Consider the following 21,705-nt stretch of genomic DNA (forward strand, 5'->3'; position numbering starts at 1 on the left):
ATGTTCCGGAAGAGTTGGGGGGGTCACCAGGAGAGAATGAATCCATAGGTAGCTCCTATGGCAGTATCAGCATCATTCCTATTTTAACAAATCAATTTTTGGAGCTATTGCAGGTTCTTGGGGAAAATTACAAGGAGTATTGCTTGTAAAGCCATATTTTTGGGGATGGGTGGGAGTTCTGCATTGGTAGGGAATGCTGGTGCTGGCAATGTGTTTATCCACTGTGGACAAATAACGTCAACAGTATCTATAATGGGATGCACACATGCAGTCTCCTGGGAAAATGCTGGAAAACTGCAGGTAAAAAGGACCATGACCAGCTATGCAGGAAGTCTTGTGAACTGTACAGCAAAGCACAGCTGCCTTTGGGGCTAACAAGTCAGGCCGCCTTCTAAAAAGTCTTTTCTTCTAGGTCCAAGGAATATTCCCAAGCTGTGCTTGAAAAATGGCATTTAAATATCAACTTTTCAAGTTCTCGTAGCTTATCGAAAATCTGGAGTGGGTGCACTGACCTTGCCCCCATGTCTGTGATGTCCCCATTGAAAAACCGGATTTAATAATGTAACAATGTTGTGTTGATCAGAATTGAAGGTGCAATAATGTTGTGTTGACCAGCTGAGTCTGTCAGCACATCTTTATGGGTGCTTCCTAGTTTTGCATAATGCTGAGAGTTGGGATAAGTGTTTGTCATGGTCAATAAACTCCACGGGTGTTTAATCCTCATTAGAGCTTTAAGTTGTTTTTGGTGCTCGCACTCACTTTCCAGTTGTACTTAAATCCACTTCTCATTAACCAAGTCTCTGCTCATGGTCTGGGGTCTAAACCCCAGCTCTGAGCACCTTGCCCTTCCTGAGGTGCCTTTTTCATAGTAGTGGCCCAAAACAGATAGTGATGTCTAATATGTGTGTGTAAAAAGGGCATCTTTTCTATGAAAAATGGGTTTGGGTTTTTCTGTCTTGTTTTTCTAGAAAGCAGCATGTGGTGCTGGCTGCACTCCAGAAGTTTCAGTGATGGAGTGAGGCTCAGAAACCCTCCTAGGCAAACTCAGATATACAAATGGCTGTACAAATGTAATATTAAGTTGTGTTTTGATGATCATAAGAGCTGCCCAAACTCAAGTATCCATCCACCACCTTCTTCCTCTGTCCTGGATCAGTCTATGCTGTCCTCCACATTAGTTATGAGGGAAGATGGACAAGCCTCTCAATGAGCTGGGATGTTTGAAGTCTTTAGAGACCTCTAACTGTCTCATAAATACCACTTTGGAATGATTCTTACTCAGAATTGCTTAGTGTACCAATACCCTGCTCTTCCTAAGTGATGCAAAAATGATGAGCTTTGCTTTGTTTTGGTCCTTTTTTTTTTTTGATTTTGTGTCGAGCAATGCCCTGAACAGAAACAGTACTTCATTTTAGTCTGGCTCTTTTGAAACAAAAAGAGAAAATGTTTATTGATTCCAAAAGCCCTTCATCCATCAATTTGTTTGGGTCAAAAATGCTTAAAGCCAGTTGCCTTTCCAGATACTCTCCATGGTTGGGTTGGTTTGATGGAATAATTAAGAGGGACTGTCTCTTGAATTTCAGTCCCACTCTGGATCTTGCTGTGGTTACTAGGGTCCACACTCCAGAAAATGTTCCTCTTGATTATGGAAGGGTGTGAATAAAACTGCAGAGTTTCCAGCAGCATCTTGATGGCTTTGTCCTCAGAGAATATCCTGAGTTGAAAGAGGCCACGAGGATCATCAAGTCCAAATCAGTGGGATCTCTTTACTTTCTTCTCCCTGGGACATCCAGGGATGTTGTTGCAGTTTTTGCTCTTTGCCTTTCAAAGTCCTTCAGCAGTTGCTTTCACCCACCCTCTGTTCTCTGTGCTTTGTTTATTCCCCTTAGTCTGAAAGATGTAAAATATTTGAGGTTTTGTTCAAATTGAACTATTGCTGCTCTTGCTTGTGTGTTAGGTTAGTCAGCAGTAAAAACACTGAATCTAATAACGAGCATGCAGGGAACTTCCAGCAAAATCATGTGAAAATATCTGTAAAAGGTTAGCTGAGCATCTTGGAATCATGGAATCAATGCTATAATGCACCCCAGGTGCTATAATCCACACAGCTTTTAAATTCCTTCAGGGATGGAGTCTTCACCATTTCCCTGAGCAGCCTGTGCCAGTGCCTGGCCACTGAGCCTCCTCTGACACAGACTGAGGCTATACCTTGTCCTGTCCCTGTTCCCTGGGATCAGAGCCCGACTCGCCCCACCTGGCTGTCCCCTCCTGTCAGAGTTGTGCAGATCCAGAAGGTCCCCCCTGAGCCTCCTTTTCTCCAGGCTGAGCCCCTTTCCAGCTCCCTCAGCTGCTCCTGGTGCTCCAGACCCTTTCCCAGCTCTGTTTCCATCTCTGGCTCAAGCCCCACAATGTCTTTCTTGTAGTTTTCACTTTATAAACTTGATGGGGATTTTAACCCACCTGTTTTCCCTGGATTTTCTGGGTACCAACAAATATTTTTTAAAAATCCAGCTTGAAATTTCAGCCCTCAGCTGAGTGCAGAAGGGCAGGAGTGAGGGATCCTGCCTGGAGCAGGGGGTGCTGTGGGATGGCAGCAGACAGATTTACTTAAATATATTTAGTGACTTTGTAATCTCAGTTCTTAAGAATCTCCTCTGTGTGTACAAATGTGTTTTACAGAGACTTTTAATTTGAGCAAATTTGGGTTCCTGAGATTACATCTTTTCCAGCCTCTAAAACACAGGCTGCTGCTGCTGGAACTGTAAGTCCTTGTTCCAAAGCACTTCAAAAGCAGATTTTAATTCTTAAGCCTGTCTTCCCCTTGTTCCTTTTAACAGAAGATGTTTCCAGAAGTTTATCTGTTTTTAAGGTGGCCTGAATCCAATGCTGATCATGACAACTTTCAGTACCATTGATTTGGCAATGAAATTATACAAAAAACTGAAATATGTTATCTCAGGATCTTAACAAAAGTTGGCCAACCGAACAAGTGGAGTTTCTGGCATATAATAAATAATACATAGATCCTTTCTAGCTTGATAAGCAGGAAAGTATTGATTAAAACCTTGTCTGTAGCTTATTTCCTGACCTGCTGAGTCAAAGCGTGTTTAATCTGTCTCAGTTTGGAATCAGCAATATTTTTGTGTGGGTGCAACATGTCCTACTCCCTTTGATCCCCAGAGATTTGTTTTGGCATTGCAGCAGCTATTTTTATTTTGCTTTGTGAGGGAAATAAAATGGTTTGATGAGCATAACCATGTTCCAGATCTGCCTAAATGTCACGTAAGGAGACTTGAAGAAGAGACCAGAAGCTGTAGGTGTTGACCTGAAGACAAGCTGTATGTGATGTATGGGATGTAGTTCAGAGACTAGAATTAATTTATGTAGGATACTACAGAAATAAATGATTTCTTATTAAATAAAGCATAAAACCTTATTTTAAATGCTCTGCTGCAGCTCCTGAATTTGAAAAGAAATAATATTCCCTGATGGTCTCCAGATTGTATAGTTTTGTAATCTGTTTAGCATAGTGAGGGGCTATATTTAAAATGTGACATCAGTGGAACTCTATTGTAAAAAGTAAATACTTTATTGAAATGAAATAAAAAATTCAAATAAAGGCAGGCCCCCCTAAACCTTGAGTAATTTAAAATAGGTTCATTTCAGTGCAGGTATTTTTTAAATGGATGAAGACAAAGTGCTCCATCCACCCTGTGTTGTCAATATGTTGCTTTGCCAGGAGTTTCCTACCAGCTTAGTATTAAACCATCTCTTCTAAAAGTAGCTGTTGAACACTTTGGGATCTGGACCACTGATTGTGGGACCCAAGCATAGCAAGGAAATCACCTTTTCATGGGCTTCCCAGCTTTTCACGTAGCTGAGACCACTTTGGGAATCAGAGTAGTGGCTCATCCCCCACCCTGCACATTCTGGAGGAAACTGCGCAGTGCTGGTGTCAGGGAAACTTCCCAGTCTGACAATTCAGGAGACTCGTGGCAGTCACACTCCCAGCATTCCTCAGCACTGGAGTAGTGCAGGCTTAATTATACACTAGTTTATTTTGGAAAAAAAAAAAAACAAACTAAAAAACAAGGACATTCAGGGGTGAAGTCCTGCACATCCCTGTAGCCTCTAATAAAAGGTAATGAAAAGTGTTGCAACATAAACCCATATATGATGCTGTAGGAGAAACAACTATGTTCTTTTTGGCTTTTTAATTGCACGTTGGAGCAATTAATTGGGCTGGTTTATGCCAGGACAAAGCATTAGGGCAGTGAGAGGCATTCCTGGATCTTGGCCTTTGTCTTTCCCTAGAGGCTGATTTTTCTGGTGTGACAGTGGCACTGATTGTCTTCCAGCTTAATGAAAAAAGTGTAGATGGAGCCTTGAATTTTCTATTAATCACTGAGATATTCTCTCACATTTGAGTAAATTTTTAAAAAATTAGATAGCAACCTCCCCCACCCAAACAACCTGTGTCGCTTTTAATAAAAACAGCCAAAAAACCCACCCCAAACCCTTTTCATCTGTAAAGGGAAGAAAAAGCAGTTAGTGAGAACTGGAGCTCTTTGTGTTTGAAATGCCGGCTGCTTTCCAGCCCTTGTTGCCCTCAAGCATTTCAAGAGCTCACTCTTTAAAAGCGCTGTTTTGGTCTGAGCTGCACCAAAATCCTCTTGGTCCTGTTGCTCACCTATTTGTGTTGCGCACATGTTTTTGGTTGTTTTTTGGGTGAGGAATTCCTTGCTAATTATGGCCATATTTTGTAGTTACCTTGAGATGTCACTTTTTATTGCTACCACTTTATAGTTAGCAGTGTACAAAGGCTGTGAGCATCCTCATTTACAGAACCATGGAATTGTTCAGGTGGGAAAAGCCCTATGAGCTCATCCAGCCCAACCATCCCCCAGCAGTGCTAAGGCCACCACTAACCCACGTCCCCAAGTTCCACATCCACACGTCTGTTAAATCCCTCCAGGGATGGGGGACTCCACCCCTGCTATGGGCAGCTGTTCCAATGCCTGACAGCCCTTTCCATGAATAAATTTTTCCTAACATCCAGCCTAAACCTCCCCTGGCGTGGACTGTGTTAATCCCTTCTCTTATTCCAGCTGGACAGGGAGAGGAAGTGGGACCATGTGCTTAATAGCATTTTAAGAGCAAGACATTGGCAGAACGGCTTGTGGTCACGCTAAATGCTGTTATCTCCAAAAATCAAGGGAAAAAGAGGTGGGAGTAAGCTGATAGAAGATAAATGATGCTACATGAGCTTTATTCCTTCACTTGGGGTCAATGACATGAGGCTGCTCAGATGATGTTCCTCGAAGGGAGCATTGGTGAGAAGGATTTCAAGGCAATGTTTGACAAGCCACTGATTTGTTATGGTTCAAGGTTTAATTGAAATAATTACATGGGAGTCTTCTGGTTCCTCTTTTATTCTTCTGCAGTGGCTAAAATGAACCAAATGTAACAGTCATGGCTAGTGCCATAAGTTTTTAGGTGATTAATGTGTACCAAAGCTCTTCTCGAGGTGATAATTGAAACCAAGGAAGAATCCCAAGCAGCAAGAACAAAAATAACCTTTAAATAGAAATTCCTGCTTTCTGGGTCTCTATATAGGTGCCTGTCCAAAAGCTCAGGGATCTTCCTTTGATCTCAGCTTTCATCCCATCAGGCAGAATCTCTTTGATCCCAGCTGTGGTGGGGATGACCCTTCCTCAGCGCTGTTATTCCTCTCTCTGGGAGAGCTGCTGGAGGAGCACTGAACCTGCCTGCCATGATTTGTAGCTTCTGCTGGTGGTACCTGAAAAACTTCAAGTTTTCAGAAACTGTTAGATTTACCAAAGAGGTTTTTAGCCTCCACTTTTGTAACCCTTCTGCTGGTGCCAGGCACTGCCTGTCCTGGCCTGAGCTTTCACATTGCTCGCTGTCGCTCCTGTGCAATATCCACCCTTCTCTTTCCTTCTCCCCCAGGACACTTTTCAAGGGTCTTGGCAAATTTATTATATTTATATTTAGTGTATGTATTTATTTCCTTTCCTTTCACCACCAGTGATGGGATTTGTCGTGTGATCTCATGTATCATCCACTTGAATGCAATAAAGAAACCCAGCCAAAGTCAGGGGCGCATCCACAGCCCTGGGATTACACCCAGTTCCCTGTGCTGTTAGGACCATTGACATGTGTGGCATAAAATAAAATAGCAGACAAAAGTTTTGGCAAGGGAAAAATATGGACATTGGATGTGGGAGCTTGAGAAGCAAAAGCCATTTTAGTGCAGAGCAAGAATAATTTCCAATCACCTTTTTTCTTTTCTATTTCAGGCTGTGACTGTGCGGAATTCCATGGCCAAGTCGTTGTACAGCGCCCTGTTTGACTGGATCGTGTTCAGGATCAACCACGCGCTCCTCAACTCCAAGGACATGGAGGAAAGCACCAAGGTAACACCTCACCAGCTCTTTTGGCTCCTCTCTTGGGTCTTTAAAATAGGTAACTGAGTGATAAAACATTACCCAGGCATGTTGCTTAACATGAAGTTAATTTTTCCTCGGATCATAACTGAGTACATCATTATTCTAAGTGGTGCTTGCTGAACAGAGAAGAATAAAGCACCTTAAATACTATAAGCTCAAAGCAACCAGGGAAAAGATTTTGTTGTAGCCACAAAAGCCAATTCCCCCACCCACTCCAGGAGCAATGGCAAATATTTTCCTCCTTATGTGTAAAAGTAGAGGACTATGTATAATTCAGAGGGGAAAAAAGGGAATTCTTGCTAATGCATTTGGTGAAGTTGCTCCCTGATGAAATTATCAACAAGGTGGGTGACTGTAGGTATTGAGGTAGTACAGTAGGAAAATGAATTTAAAGAAAAGAGTCATGATGGGAATAGTGAAGCTGGTGGGATGCTGCACCACCTTCCCAAAGAATTGATGGAAGGAATGACATGAAGTGTCCTGAAATAGCAGGACATGCATGTTGTGACCCTGGACATCCTCTCTAACCCTCTCGTGTACTGATCCACACTCCTCATGGCTGAGGGATACTGACCCCAAAATCCGTGTCCATGCACACAGGCACTTCCAGCTCTCCAGCTACCCTTGCCTTGGGAATCTGGGACATGGTCCAGCAGCATGTGGGGTTTTTTGAGGGGTTGTGCATCCAAACTAAAGTCACAGCTGCCAAAAGGAGGATTTTTGCTGAGCACTGACATTTGGATTTTGCCATAGGACTGAAGTTGCAGAGGCTCTCAATGTGGTCACTCCTTTATTTAATTCCAAAAAAAGGTTGTGGAGTGTAATTGTGGACTGGAAATAAAAACATGCCTATGAAATCTGCTTATATGCTTTTCTGACAAAGAAGGGTTGTTACAGTGATAACATCCAATGAGCCTTCTGACTGCACATGCTGCCTCTCCCTCTGTTTAATATTTTACCAGAAATGTTGTGTTCTTTCCTGATTTTTTTCCAAGTAATCAAAAGTTTTGTCTGGGTTGTCAGGAAAAAACAAACCACACTGTTTACATATTTGGTGAAGCAGAAAAGTGGATTTGTTTTGACAAGGAAATGCATCTCAAATGCTAATTATTTTTTATTAATGACCCAATGATTCTTTAAAATTATTATCTGTTCTGTAATATTTAAATACAAATCAGTCTAGGGCATTTTTGTATGCTTAGTCAGCATGGCTGTGAAAGTGAAGCACCACGGTAGCTGTTTATGGGCAATTAAACTTTTGTTCCAACCTCAAATCTCAGCAGGTAAGAGCCAGAGCAGCCCAAATTCCTGCATTTTTTTCCAACATTGCTGTACATTAACTCTCTACTTCCTCCAGCCAAGACTCCCATGGAGTGTAACCATCTTTCCCCTTGCCCACCTCTGGGTATCATCTCATGAATTCACAATTGACAGGTTTCTGGCCCTTTTTGTTTTGCCCCAAATCAAAATGGTAATATCCAGGTCAGGCAGCAGGCGCCAGGAGCTGGGAGTGGTGTTGCCCCTGTGCCAGAACAGATCCACCCATGCTGGCAAATGCCCAGGACCTGGAGCTGCAGAATGTGCTCGTACCCAGATCGAGGGAGGCAATCCTGGACTGTACTTGGGCCAGAGTTTCTGAAGCAGAAAGGCAGTGCACAAAATACCAGGAAATAATCTGCTGCTCTAGGCACGTAGTTCAGTTTGTCTTCAGAGTCCTCTATGAATTGGATTGATTCCCACAAACCCCCCAGAAATCATGAAAATGCACAAATCCCTCCCCATTTTAGGGGTGGAGATGGCAAAGAAGAGATTTATGTGCATTTCAGAGCAGCTTCGTTAAACATCGACAGCCAATTTTCCCTCGAGTGCCTCCTCAGCCCTATTTTTAGTCCCTGACTTGGGTTGTTTCAGCACAGAGGAAGGAAAAATGTCTCCCTGGCATGGGCAGGGCTGGGAATAGCTGCTCCTTTGCCCTTGAGGAATAACACTGCTGCCAACAAGTGCCCGAGGGCATCCTGGGCTCTGCAGCTGCCATTGAGGCACCACCCAAGAATCACCACTGTGGAGAAAGGGAGCCAAGGACTGATCTGGTTTTTCCTACCACCTCCCACTCCTCCTGAATTCCTTTTCAGCTCTTTCTTGGAGAAACCCCAGATGAGGATGCAGGTTCTCCTTAGCTTCCCATATGTTATTTTGAGGTTGGGCAGCACCAGCTGGGTGACTGGGAGGTGGACGGGGAGCAGTGGCATCTCCAAGCCCTGGGAGTACATCCTTGCTGCAAGGCAAGACCTTGGCACATGGACGACATCTCCTTGCTGGCATATACCAGCCAAAAAAATATCTTAAAACACACCAAGTCTCTGATTCATGAGAGCAAAATACAGCCTTGCACCTCAGAAACTCCTGAGTGTGCAATGGGTGAATAATATGTGACTCACCCTGCGGCAAATGTCCTGAATTAATCCCAGCCCATGCTTGACACTGATATTCCTCTGACTTTTAATATACATTTTGAAACAATCCTGCAGGTTTGGAAGGTTCAGAAAGTGTCGTATGATGGATTTGGGGCACAGAGCTTTCTTTTATAATAATCACATTATGCAAAGGTAACACAAGACTCAAAGCCTTCTCAATTTAGAGTGTGTGTGGGAGAAGTTGAGGAGAAAAATTAATACAGAAGTTTCTCTCTTCATCAGTGTAGATTCGATTTTAGTGGGACAATGGGAACTGAGATAATTTTCAGATCCCAATATGTGTTTATTTAATATCAGCAGTTAGGAGAGGATCAAAAGATGAAGCTGGGCAAAGAAAAATAAACACTTGGCCGTTGTTCTTCCATATTGTCCAGCAAATATTTGGAAGATGTAAATCAGACCTTTGATATCCGAATTTAGTTAAATGCACAGTGAAATATTTTGGGAAAACACAGTGGGATTTGGCTTATCTTGCTTGGTGACAGGATTTCTAGGATATTATTTCTGACCCAAGCTGTGAATACGTTATTTGATACCTCCTGGTTTATGGTAATGGCAGAGCTGCCATGGGTCGGATTTGCTCCGACTCCCTTTTCCTTCATCTTCTCTCAATTCCTTTTAGTTCCTTTTATGTTCTCATGACTCCCTACAAACTGCCTGAAATTTGACCTTTATTAATGAGGTTGGAGATTTTTCCTTCTCTTGAGAACAAGATTACTAAACCTCCCAGAGCCTCTTATTGAATTCCCCTTTCATAAATCAGGTTAGGTATTGCTAGAAGTCCATCTCACCTCCTAAAACATGATAGAGTGGAGATCATGGTGGATCAAAAGGCATTTCCAAGGGTGTTTTTAATCTTTCCCCATTTGGTTCTTGTGAAAGTGTCTTAATTTGTTCCCAAATCACCCTGCTACCATTCTCAGATGACGTGCTGTATATGTGGGGATGTTGGTGAACTCGTGGCTGTGAAGAAAATTAAATTAATGGCCATGAAGAAAAATCTGTGGTTGAACACATGAAGAACTCATGGCCATGAAGAAAATTCATTTAAATTCAACCAACCAGTTAATTCTTGGCTTTTTGACCTGAAGAAGAGGAAGAATTGCTAAACATGAAGTATGTTTATTGTGCATCAGTTCATTAATTTTAGGTCCCAGCTTCCAAGTTTGTAGCAAATCACCATGTTTCACTTTATATAATAGGTCATCATGTGTATTGGGGTGATGTAGGTTGGAGGGATCCTTTCAGATGAAGTGGTTATGGATTTTGGGGTTGTTTTGGGGAGGGATTTTTTGCAGTATTTGCTTTGGAATATTGTAAATGAAAAGAAATTGCTAAAATGAAAAGAGATAAAAAATTGAAAATAGTAATAAACAAGATTTTTACCCTGAATTTGAAGCAAACCTATTTGAGATTGCCAAAATGTACCTCCGTGGTGGAATTACATCACCAGCGTGTATTTGGGGCAACATAAATCAGCTCCAGTGATCCCTATTTATTGGCACTTTGGGAACTGCAGAGCTCAGAGCTGCAGGGCCATCATTTGCCAAAAGCCCTTAAAACTCATGCTCTGGGTTTAAATGTCATGGCTGAGACATTTTAAGAAAAGCATGAGTTCATTTTTCATCATCTCAAGCAGAAAGTGCTCACTGACCCAGGGTTCACCCAAATTTTAAAAATCATTACAGACCTGCACTTTTAATCACAGGAATTTTGATATGCTAATTAATACAGTCACACTTTTTAATTTTATATGTTAGTTTTGATAAAGAGACAGCATTAACACACAGACTAGACTTGGTGAGTCAAGGTCTAAATTATCTTCATGTGATTTCCTCATAGCACCTATTCAAAGGATCGATTTGAAGCTGAAGACTTAAAAGATTTCTAAATGTTAAACTCCTTTGATTTTCTTTTTAAATATATTGTGGTGCAAATTTCATCCTAAACCCACCCAGATTACACACTTTTTACAGGCAGGTTAGCAAAATTAATTCCTGTATATGTCACTGGAAATTTTGTTTTTTCACCTTACAATAACTGACTGTACGCATTTGTGCTGCTTTATCACAGAGAGTTGAAAAAGAGCCATAAATTCCAAATATCTCAGGTTTTAAAGTTTTCCCAAGTGGCATCCATTGGCCTCATTCTTTTGGGGGCATTGTGGCAGAGGACAAACGACTATTTCTCTGCAGAGCTCTGTCCAGATTTCTCTGACGTGAAACTCTGCAAAAAAGCACACAATTTAAAATCTGTATTCTGGAGGAGTTTGGTAGTTACAAACACAGGGATGTGAGAAAAAATGCTGGTTTACTCTGTGTAACAACCATGGCAGAATTAACCATCCTCCTCCTGGACATGTGGTTTGATACCTGCAGTGGTTTTGTGAAATGGAGATTATTTTTATAGTTCTGTGTGTGTTTAATTTTAGGTGTCAGATAAAAAATTACAAAAATACAGATTTAAAATATAATATTTCTATAAGATTATTTTATAACTCACAGGGCTATTTTTTGCTGTATATGACTCTTCTGTTTTGCTTTAAAAGTGTATTTTCATGCCCACATTGAAATATATTTGGTAGCAATTTCAATACAGTAAATGAACTGGGATTGGAAAAAAAGGGAGATGGTTTTTGTGCTCAGTTGTTTCATATTAAATTAAGTTTGTGAGAGCTTAAAGACCTTTTTCAGATTAAGGTCTTCACTCATGGTAGGGGCTTAACTATTTCCATAGGGTGCCAACACAATGCTTTTGAGAGCTGGTGTCAGTAAATCCATCAATAGTCTGGAGCTGTGAGCATTTTATCTTCCAAGTATTGTTTGTATATGGTGGAATAGAGACTTTTATGTAGGGGAATTTTTTTGAACTCTTGTCTGTTGTAGGGATGAACTTGAACAGCAGTGGGATGGTTGGGATCAGGATTTGCATGGGTCATGTGAAGGGAGATGGGAAAAGTCACTTTGTCCTGTTTCCATCATCAGTTTTTCCATGGATAATATAGATATGATACATAAATCATACAGAGAGTTTAAGAATTCCTTCTGTGATGTATTTAAAAAAGGATGAGGCAGATTTCTGTCTGTTGAACAGAAGGGCTGCCACATCCATTGGGACAAGCAGGAGAAGATGCTCGACCTCGGGAAGCAGTGGGTGAGCATGAATCTCTCTGCCAGGCTCAGTCCTTGGTCCAGTGGTTCCCAATTTCCATCTTCTGGTCAAAGAGCTGTTTCTTATGGGTGTTTTGGCAAGTGATGCAAACTTCTGAGAAAGTGGCCAAGGACCTTCATCCTTGTCATGGCCATCAGGGAGGTAGAGACAGTCTGGCCCTGGAATAGGGAGAAAAGCCTGGACAAAAGATGAAGTAGTGAATGAGCTCTTGGAAAATGTTTAAAGACTTAATTTTGTGCTTAAATGCTTTTTTTGTTGTGTTTTCGCCTGTCCCAGTGGCCAGAGTCCAGGTCAGACAAAGCTCCAACTCACAGCTGAGTGGCCACTCTGCCCACGGCAGCCATGCCTGCTCCAGCCGTAGGTGGTTCCCTGGTCAGGAGTCAGGCACAGAAGGAATATTTTCCTCCCACATTATGTGATGTGTTGAAAATGGACAAAAGGCAGTGTGGAGAGGCCTGTGGACAGTCTGGTTTATATTCCTGGCAGTGAAGTTAGGCTGGTCTTAGCAAGAAAGTCTTAGAAAATCCAAAGTGCAGGTAGCACCAATAGAACTAAAAACAGGGCACCTGGCAGCTCTCAGGTCCTTTGAGGTGGAGGGGAGGGTTTATTTCTCCTCCCAATTTGAGGTTTAGCTCATTTGACCAGTGCTAATGCTTTTACCTCTCTTATTAGTTATTTATTTGTAATGGGTGAACAGAGTATTTGCATGAGGTGGCTTTGGCTGGATCCCAGAGCATGGTGCTGGTGGAGCTCTCCCCAAATGTGTCCTTCAGGCTCTTCACTCTTTTTCTGATGACAGCAGCTTTTCTGGGTGGGCACAGTATGAGTTTTGTTTTTAACATTTATTATGATTTAGGGGTTTAACACAACAGTTGTGTACAGCCAAGGAAGCTGCAGCAGTAACTGTATCTTGAGCTTGGTTTTTACCCCAGCTCCCTCTGTGAATGAGGTTTATTTGCTGACACATCCCCATGTCCCTCTTCTGGGTTTCCCAAATCTGTCTGACAGGCAGAAGGCTCAAGTTTTATGAAAACCAATACCTACACAAAGAAGAAGTTTCCACATTTCTGCTCCTATCAAGGGTAGGAAGCACAGTCTGAGCCAGGAGGTGATGGGTTGCACTCACCTGTAGGCCAACACATGCCTGGCCAGAGGTCCACTGCCTCTCCTTGCTTGGCTGGTGTGGGGAGAGGAGGGGGCCAGGAGGATGCAAAGCTAGCTGGGAATTCACTGCAGCATTGATCTCGCTTTGCCAACATAGGAAACCTTGGTGCACCCACATCCTGATGAGCATCTCAAGAGATTATTGTAGATTAGAGACCAAACAGGCATTAGCTCTTCAATTTGGGGAAAAGCCTGGGGCTTTTGGCTGAGGTTCACAAAAATCATCAAAGTGATGGGGAAGAAAAGGCTATTTAGAACAGTAGCTCACCAGTCCTGCAATTCATACTATGGGTTATGGATTTAATAAAAGAAAAACGTCCCTATTGTGAACTTCTGGAAGTTCCTTACAGAGAATGTAGGGTTCAAAGCGCCAATGGGTTCCAAAAAAAAAATGGGCTGGATCCCTCTTTACACCTTTCTTGCCCATGAACTAAAGGAGCGCAGAGGTGTCCCTCCATATCCCTCATCCCAAACTGGCAGGAGCTGGTGGAAAAAGGTGCTGGAATACAGAAGAGCCATGTGGACACAGCCAGGTGTCACAGGGGAAGATCACATGGGCACGGCTGGGCCAGCAGTTAGGGCCAAGTGTTAGTCAGGGCTTTGGACTCCCTTTTTCAGCAGCATTATTTTTGTGGTAATTTCCCCCTTTCAGTGAGGCAGGAGTGACTTGATGCTCCCAAACCTCTGTCCATTGTCTGATGCATCTGACAAACAAGGTGAATGCTTTATTTGTGATACTATTTCAGTTTTCACCAGGAGAACTAAAGATTATTTCCATGGGAAGCTCTGATGTGTAGGAGTTTCTTTTTGAGGTTTGCAGCTGGAGTGGGTTTGCTTGGACAATGCGCTCACCTTGGAGGTGTGTTCCCGTGGGTTGTCTTCATGGTGCAAGCCTTTGTTTCCCAAGCCTATCCCTTTGTTTTCCAAACCATTTTTCTCTTCTGAATATCAATACTTAAATCCAATAGAATAACTAGGAGCAGGTTTCTTCAAAGATGGCCATTTGTTTGTAAATAAGGAAAAAATCACCTCTCAAATGGCTTTTCTCTTAGAACAAGCCCTTTTGTCCACATATCTAAAGTTATGTGTTGTCTCTCTGGATTCCAGATGGCACAATATCAACAATTCCAGTAAAAATCCTACTATTAAGTATATTTAATTCTGTCTGTGTGCTTTTGATTATGTACTGTGTACAAATAATCCACTTTATGTGAATTTATTCTAATCCTCACTCTTACTTTTCTTGCAGACTTTATCCATTGGGGTGCTTGATATTTTTGGGTTTGAAGACTATGAAAACAATAGTTTTGAACAATTCTGCATTAACTTTGCCAACGAGCGCTTGCAGCACTACTTTAACCAGCACATCTTTAAACTGGAGCAGGTAAGTCTAGAAATATTTACTCTCTGATGCCAGTGAATATTGATATGACTTTGTGGCCCTGATAAAGTTCTGAAATTATCCCTTTAATTCTGTTTTTTTAAGGAGTGTACACTGAATTATTCCAATTTAACTTCTAATTGACCATATGACAAACTTCCACCTGTAAAATAAAATCCAGACAGACATTTTCTGGTTTAAAATAAACATTTTAGCTTCCAAAAACATCATGAAGACCTTAACCACTGCTCTGTTGTCTCCTTGATATGTGCTCAAAGGGCTTATCAAGGAATGAGCAATTCCATCCTTGCCTTTGCCTGGACATGCTGCCGTGCCATTTGATATCATGTAAAAGTTTTGGTTTTTTTTTTTTTTGGTATCTAGTGAAAAAGCCACCCCAATCTTCCAGTGATTTTTTGCCTTCCAGTGTTGATTTGTGGGGAGGGAGGAGAAATGTCGCTGTCATGTGTTCTCCAAAGTCAGACTTGAGACCATTATGACCTTCAGTAGCCCTGGCAGATTAGAAAAGGCTGAACTTTAAGCTTTGCTTTACATTTGTTAAGACAGGTTGTTGTTTCCTCAAATTAATGCACTTAGGAGAGATAACAAAAACAGAGGTTGCAATCCAGCAGGTAAAACAAGATGTTTTAGATGGATGAGAGGAGGTTTGTCCATTTGTTGTTCAACAGCAAGCAGGACAAGAAAACTGGAAGTTTCTTTCAATATCCATGTGTTGTTTCATGGATGGACAATTATTATTAGACTGTACAACACAGGAAATATGTTAGAGCCCTTCAAAATGATTTTTTTTTTTTTTTTTTTTTTACACGCCAGTCTGCATACTCTCTCTCCAGGTGAAATTCTTATTAGGGGAGTCCAAGGGGAACCCTCCTTATCATCATTACAGAATTAACCCAACCCTTCCCAAAAACCCTGATAGTTTCGTTTTGGGCTTTTGCAGTGCTCTCAGAGATTGGAAAATTCAGAAGAAAATGTTGCCTTGAATATGAGAATGTTCAAAGAAAAAAGTGATATCCCTGAGTGGGTCACTTAGGAAGTGTTCGTTCATGAGTTTGATGGTTTCTGTTTAATCTCTTTGGTTTTGATTAATAAGGTAGAGCAGAGCTGCTCAAAGCCATTTAATTTCAGTTTTTAAGTGGCCTTTGTATGCAGATGTACTCTACTCAATATATTCTCCAAAAATTGGATTCTTTTCCCATAGAAATGCAAATTTTGATACTATCACAAAGCCCAACCAGCTGGATTTTTTTATAAACATTGCCAAAAACTTCTTAGGAGACTCAAGGAGGGAGGATTCTTCCTGAAACCTGGAGACAGATGATTCCTCCATGAGGTGGGGTTTCAGCAGCCTCCTCCAAAATGTCATCATCCATGAGGAAATTCTTGTTATTGGGCTGGGATTTCTTAGCAGGTCAGGGCTCACCCCAAGCCTGGGGGATGCACAGAGGTCCCAAGTGCAGCCATCCCTAATTCTTCTTGGAGCAGCTTCAGAGCTAATTCGCTTTCTCCTGGAAATCTGTCAGGCATGTGAACTCACTGGAGTCAGTGTTTGCTGTATGGATATGAGGAGCAGTTGTGGAGCCATCAAACTGCAAAGGGCCCATTCCAGTTCTTAATGCCAGAGCACGTCATCCTCCTGGATCCCAGCTGGAGCGCTGCGAGCTCTGCTGCTAGAAAATTCAGACATCTTGGCATAGCTTGAGTCTATAAATACAAGTAAGCTGTGCAGCTGCACGAGCACTGATCCTTGGGTGAATGAATTAGGTGGTTTAACCATTTACTTTCCGTGGAATTCCAGCTGCATATGGAGGAGTGGATTAGATGGAAAGAAAACTCAAGGACTCATATTCAGATCTTGGGTCTTCAGAACGTACTTTGTTCCTCGCTGGCCCAAAGGTTTTTTAATGATGGTCATGAGTCTACAAATGAGGACCAGGGAGTTTATATTGTGTTTCTGGGGAGCAAAAATAGTTCTGTTAGTTCAAAACGTGAATTTATCTGAGGTATTTGTATCTTTATAAGGGTTTCTTTCATGTCTTGGTGATAGGGACTTGAAATGGATAGATCATTCTCTGAATCCTCAGCTCTCCAAAGCTTGCAGGAGGCTGAAGAGATATTTCTGAGATACCTGGACACTTCTGCCAAAAAAATAATTGGCAAAATTAAATAGTCACTAAGGATTTTTCTTGAAATCCTAGTAGAATATTTCTGCCAGAACTGCATTTAGTCATGATGGAATTGTTACCATGACATGTTGTTGATGTTATGGAAACTCAAATACTCACCATAGTCCTCTAGGAGAACTATGGGATTATTTTAACCTTTATTCCCCTTTTTCCCCCATGGTGAAATCTAATACAATGTGTCTGGTGAATCTTTTTTTAAACCTTCTGTCTGAAGATGACACTATTTCCAGTGGTTTGCAACCAACCACCAAGGCATCCTTGATCTTCAGCTTGATGTCTCCCAAAAATACAGCAGCTCTGTCGTTTGGGCTTTTTTAGGGCATTGCGCTAAATAATTGCTGTTTGGAGGTCACCAGTACCATACCACCCATGATCTGAGTTTCCTCTAAGTTTCTAGGTGTTTGGCCGTTTAAGGGCCAGGAATACAAGTTTTTATTTCTTTGTGTCCCATTCTCCAAAATTTGTCATCTTCATCCTCACCAGTCTTCCCCCATCCCTGCTGAGGCTCATCTGGTTCTTCCCACCTCACTCACTCTCCCTGTTTCAGCTGATGCTTTGCAAAGGTTGAGGACTCATCCCACAGGTCTTGCTATTAAAGTTCTTTTCTGCCTCTTTCTCCAGCTTTTTCTTACCCACCAAACCTCAGTTTCAAGGGCATGCTTTTATTGTTAAAAAAAATACATAAATAGCCAAGGTTGAGGCTGAAAAAAATACAGAATTTGGAGTACAATCAACTGGCAGGAGCTCAGGTGTTCAGTGAAGTCCATTTTCTGGTGGAGTCCCTGGTGAGCTTGGTGTCCCAGCCAGCAAATCTCAGCCTGCTCAGACCGAAAAACTGAATTTCATAAGAATAATGCATCCTATGGAATGTTTCCTCAGCCATCCAAAACTCCGTGAATATTTAGGGAGGTCCGTAGGGTTTACTGGTCCTGTGCAATAGGTGGAGAAATCCAATAGCCTGGACTAAATCATGGTGGTGTTTGGTTGGAGGTGTGATTTGATGGTCTTGGAGGTCTGGTCACTACCTCCAACCACCTCTGAATTTCACCTCATCATTCTGAGGAGCAGAACATGGAACAGCCCCCAGGAACATGACATTCTAAGATGAGTTTAGATCTCTTACTTAAATATTACACTTAGAAATTAATGTGTGAGTGAATTAATTTTAAAGAGCATCAATCTAAACTATTTAAATTTAAAATAAATTATGAAAAAGTGTCTCTCTCCTAATGCTTGGAACACTCTTCCTTTCCTCCCAGCTATGGTTTTTTCTGTATCTCATCACTGGTTAGGCGTTAACACCTCTTTATTGCCTCTGAAGACAAAAGCCAACCAGCAGAAGTCAACCATTGAGTCCTGGGAGGCTTGGTTCAAATTTCTGTTTTCCTTGGAGATGGGAGAGCGGCTGTCCTTTGAGAAATGTTGGCCAGCTGCAGGCCACATGACCCGTGGAGAAAGAACAAGCTGCACAAGTTATTGATTTATTATTTGGCAGAATGCCATCAAATGCAACTCATGTTTGGGGGAAGAGGATGATGCTTAGAGCACATAAATTATACTAATAAAAATCAGGATGCTGAGAGCTGCTTAAATGGTATCTGCAGGGCAGGAGGATTTCAAAGCACATTAGTGAAATGAAGGACAACTCTGATCAAGCTGTGCTGGGGTGGATTCAGGTTGGACATCAGGAGGAATTTCTTCATGGAAAGGGTGGTCAGGCACTGGAGCTGCCCAGGAGGTGGTGGAGCCCCCATCCCTGGAGGTGTACCAGGCACTCCTGGGTATGTCACTCAGTGCTTTGGGCTGGTAACGAGGTGGGGATCAGGCACAAGTTGAACTCGATGATCTGGGAGGTCTTTTCAAAGCTCAGTGATTTTGGGATCCATTGTTAGTCCCCCAGAACTTTGTCTTGTGTCCTTACAGCGTCCTTGAGTCCATGGATGTTGTGTGACTGGGGCTGAGGGGTTTCATTTGCCACCCACTTGTGTCTGGGTCTCTCCAAATGATGAGCAGTAACTATATAAATATAATATATAATGTGTGACATGTAACAGGATATATCTTAATCTCTTATATGATTTATATATCCTCTGATACCATAGAGTAGATTGAGCTGGAAGATCATCCAGTTACAACTCTCCTCATATGGAATTTCCTAACCTTTAATTAATTCCCAGTGCAGAGAAGTGCTGCATCTAGCAAGCCCATCCCTCCTCCCATGCTCCTTGCTGTAACTCTCCAATTCACAGGTCCTTGTTCCCAGTGCCATTATCCCTATCCAAAATCACCATGATCCCTTGAGGTTTTTTCCCTCTCCTCTGAGCTGGTTCCTTCCTTTTTCCAGGTAGATGATGTTTTCTGCTGATTGTGGTTCCTACTCAGATGTATTGGCTAAATAAATGCACAGACTGTGCCAGAGATAAAAAAATTTTATTTAGTGATGGCTTAAGAAGGATTTGGAGTGCCAGGACAAGGGGCAATGGCTTCCCACTGCCAGAGTGCAGGGTCAGATGGGTTACTGGGAAGAAACTCTTCCCTGTGAGGGTGGTGAGGCCCTGGCAGAGGTTGCCCAGAGCAGCTGTGGCTGTCCCATCCCTGGAAGTGTCCAAGGCCAGGTCAGACAGGGTTTGGAGCACCCTGGCCTAGTGGAAGGTGTCCACGAGATCTTGGAAACAGAAGATCTTTAAAGTCTCTTCCAGGCAAAACATTCTATGTTTCTGTTGGTGGATTTTCATAGGACAGAGTTGTGCAATGTGACCTCTCCTCTTAAGCAAGATGATGAGCAAGACATCTTTAAAATCCTCCAAAATACTTCAGCAAACCCAAAAATGGTCTTATTGTGGCAGGACTGGAATCGGGAGTATATTCATTGACAAGAGTGTGGAGTGGGACTGGAAGGGGGAGATGTTCAGCCTCAAGGACCAGTCTGGTCCTCACCATGACCACTGTGGAGGTTCCTTCACATCTCCTAACTCTGATCCATCTTTCAAGGTGCTAACAGATGCAGATATTTCTTTTCCTCTTTTATTTTGATCACAAGAAATTAAAGGAATTGATCCCCCAGCAGATCACACAGCAATGTTAGGCCTGTGCTTCTCCTGGCTGTGTAAGGGCAGCTTGGGAAGAAGATGCTCCTGCAAAGGGAGCCCATGGGATCATGGCAATATGTGTGCTGCCAGCTGAACCATGCAAACCTAATTCTGCCCATTTTGAGAGCAAACTATCATTTATGATCAAAACCCTGTTACTGCTGAAGTTCAGGGAGCTGATTTGAGCTCAGAGATGGATGGTTTGGAGCTGGCACATGATTTTCTGGGCTGAACCTACTGGTTTAATACACTTCCATGATGGAGAGTCCAAATTCCAATAAATTCAAATCTGCCTACATACAGCAGTGGGGAGTTTCTCAGTGGGTGAAGCATCAGCCTCGGAATAAAACCAAATTCATGTGGCATTTGATGAGGAGCTGCTGAAATAGTCACCTGGAAGGCAACCATCTCAAGGAGGACCTTGGCTTCAAGGGAAAGCTCATCAGCTGCCCTGCACTGCCTCATGTTATCATGGACAGAGGGGGCCTTAAAAACCCATTTATAGATCATGTAGCCATAGAGAATGTGGTTAAGTATTTATAGTTGTGTCTATGAGTACATGGTTAAAAAATATGTGTGTTATATATTTATATTTATGTCTGTGCCTATAAATTCCTTTTCTACTGAAACTGAGAACAAGCATAAAAACCCTCATTCCTAAATGAAACCATCAGCCTCAGAATCTTTTCCTGGATGGATGTCGGGAACTTAAGGCATCCACCCTGTCTGCAGACTAAGGACCAGATTGGTCCTTTTATTTATTGGTCTCAATTATTTAGGAACTTTCCACATCCCATGGATTTATCATATCAAACTCATTTTATTCACCAGTTTATACTGGGATGATTCTGCTGGGCCTGGCTCACAGTGCCTGTTTGCTGAACAAGCAATTACTCCTTCATGGGCTGGGCTCAAGTCTGAATGGAGGAATCCTTAGGGGAGAGATTCTCCCACACCTTGTTGCCATTTCCAGCTGTGAACAAATTTTCCCAAACTCCTCAGGATGGATTTTAGGATGAAAATGTGTCTATACATAGCCAGCAAAGAGTCTTTTTGAAGTTTAGCTCCTTTAATTTTTCATATAACAACAACCCTTTCTAAGATACGATACAAAAATATTTTGGGATTATTTTAATCTGGGGAGTTGAGCTAGCAATGGAGAGAGATGTGGAAGGGGCATTAATTCCTAGTTTCTCACTTTGCAAAGAAGCCTGAAGCTGAAGCAGATGGTGTTCAAGGAAAGAAGGGAGGAATTTCACACCCTTCTGTTTAGTCGGGAATTTTTATGCCAAATATATACATTTAGACACCCAAAAGTAGCTGCCTGTTGATCATATGGCTTTGGATTACACGAGTTTTTATGACAGGAGTGTGATGGGAAGTGTTCCCACATGGAGTTACGCTGGGAAAAGGGATTTTTCAGTTGATTTCTCACTTTAATCTGGGAATTTTCATTGTGTAAACAAGGTTTTCCTATTCTGCAGTAGGGAAAGGCTGGAGTAGATAAACTCCTGGATCTGGTCTAGCTCTGCCTGGGAGGAGGTGAATGAGTTGGTGGAGATTTCTGCTGCTCTTGGGGATTGTGAATCCTATTTTTGAGGCTCTTTCTCAATTCTCACTGTGACTAATGGCAATATCCCTGTGGGATAAGACATCTGCCTCCAGGGCACTGAAACACTGAGGGATTTTCAGGGCTTTTGGCTTGCAGGATGTGTGGATGGATGCCCACAGCCCTCCAGACCTCTTTAA

At 42.2% G+C, this 21,705-nt stretch overlaps 1 protein-coding gene across 11 annotated transcripts in view; it reads left to right on the top strand.

Moving 5' to 3' along the window:
* The window catches only part of MYO9A (myosin IXA), a 175,165-nt gene that overhangs the window by 98,871 nt on the left and 54,589 nt on the right, over positions 1–21,705 (top strand). For all 11 annotated transcript variants that reach the window (XM_030281920.4, XM_030281923.4, XM_030281921.4 and 8 more), the window contains 2 exons: positions 6,321–6,437; positions 14,529–14,663. In XM_030281920.4, the coding sequence (XP_030137780.4) occupies positions 6,321–6,437; positions 14,529–14,663 (252 nt within the window). The remainder of the gene's footprint in view (positions 1–6,320; positions 6,438–14,528; positions 14,664–21,705) is intronic.

This window comes from Taeniopygia guttata, chromosome 10 (assembly GCF_048771995.1).
Source record: "Taeniopygia guttata chromosome 10, bTaeGut7.mat, whole genome shotgun sequence".
NCBI lineage: Eukaryota > Metazoa > Chordata > Aves > Passeriformes > Estrildidae > Taeniopygia > Taeniopygia guttata.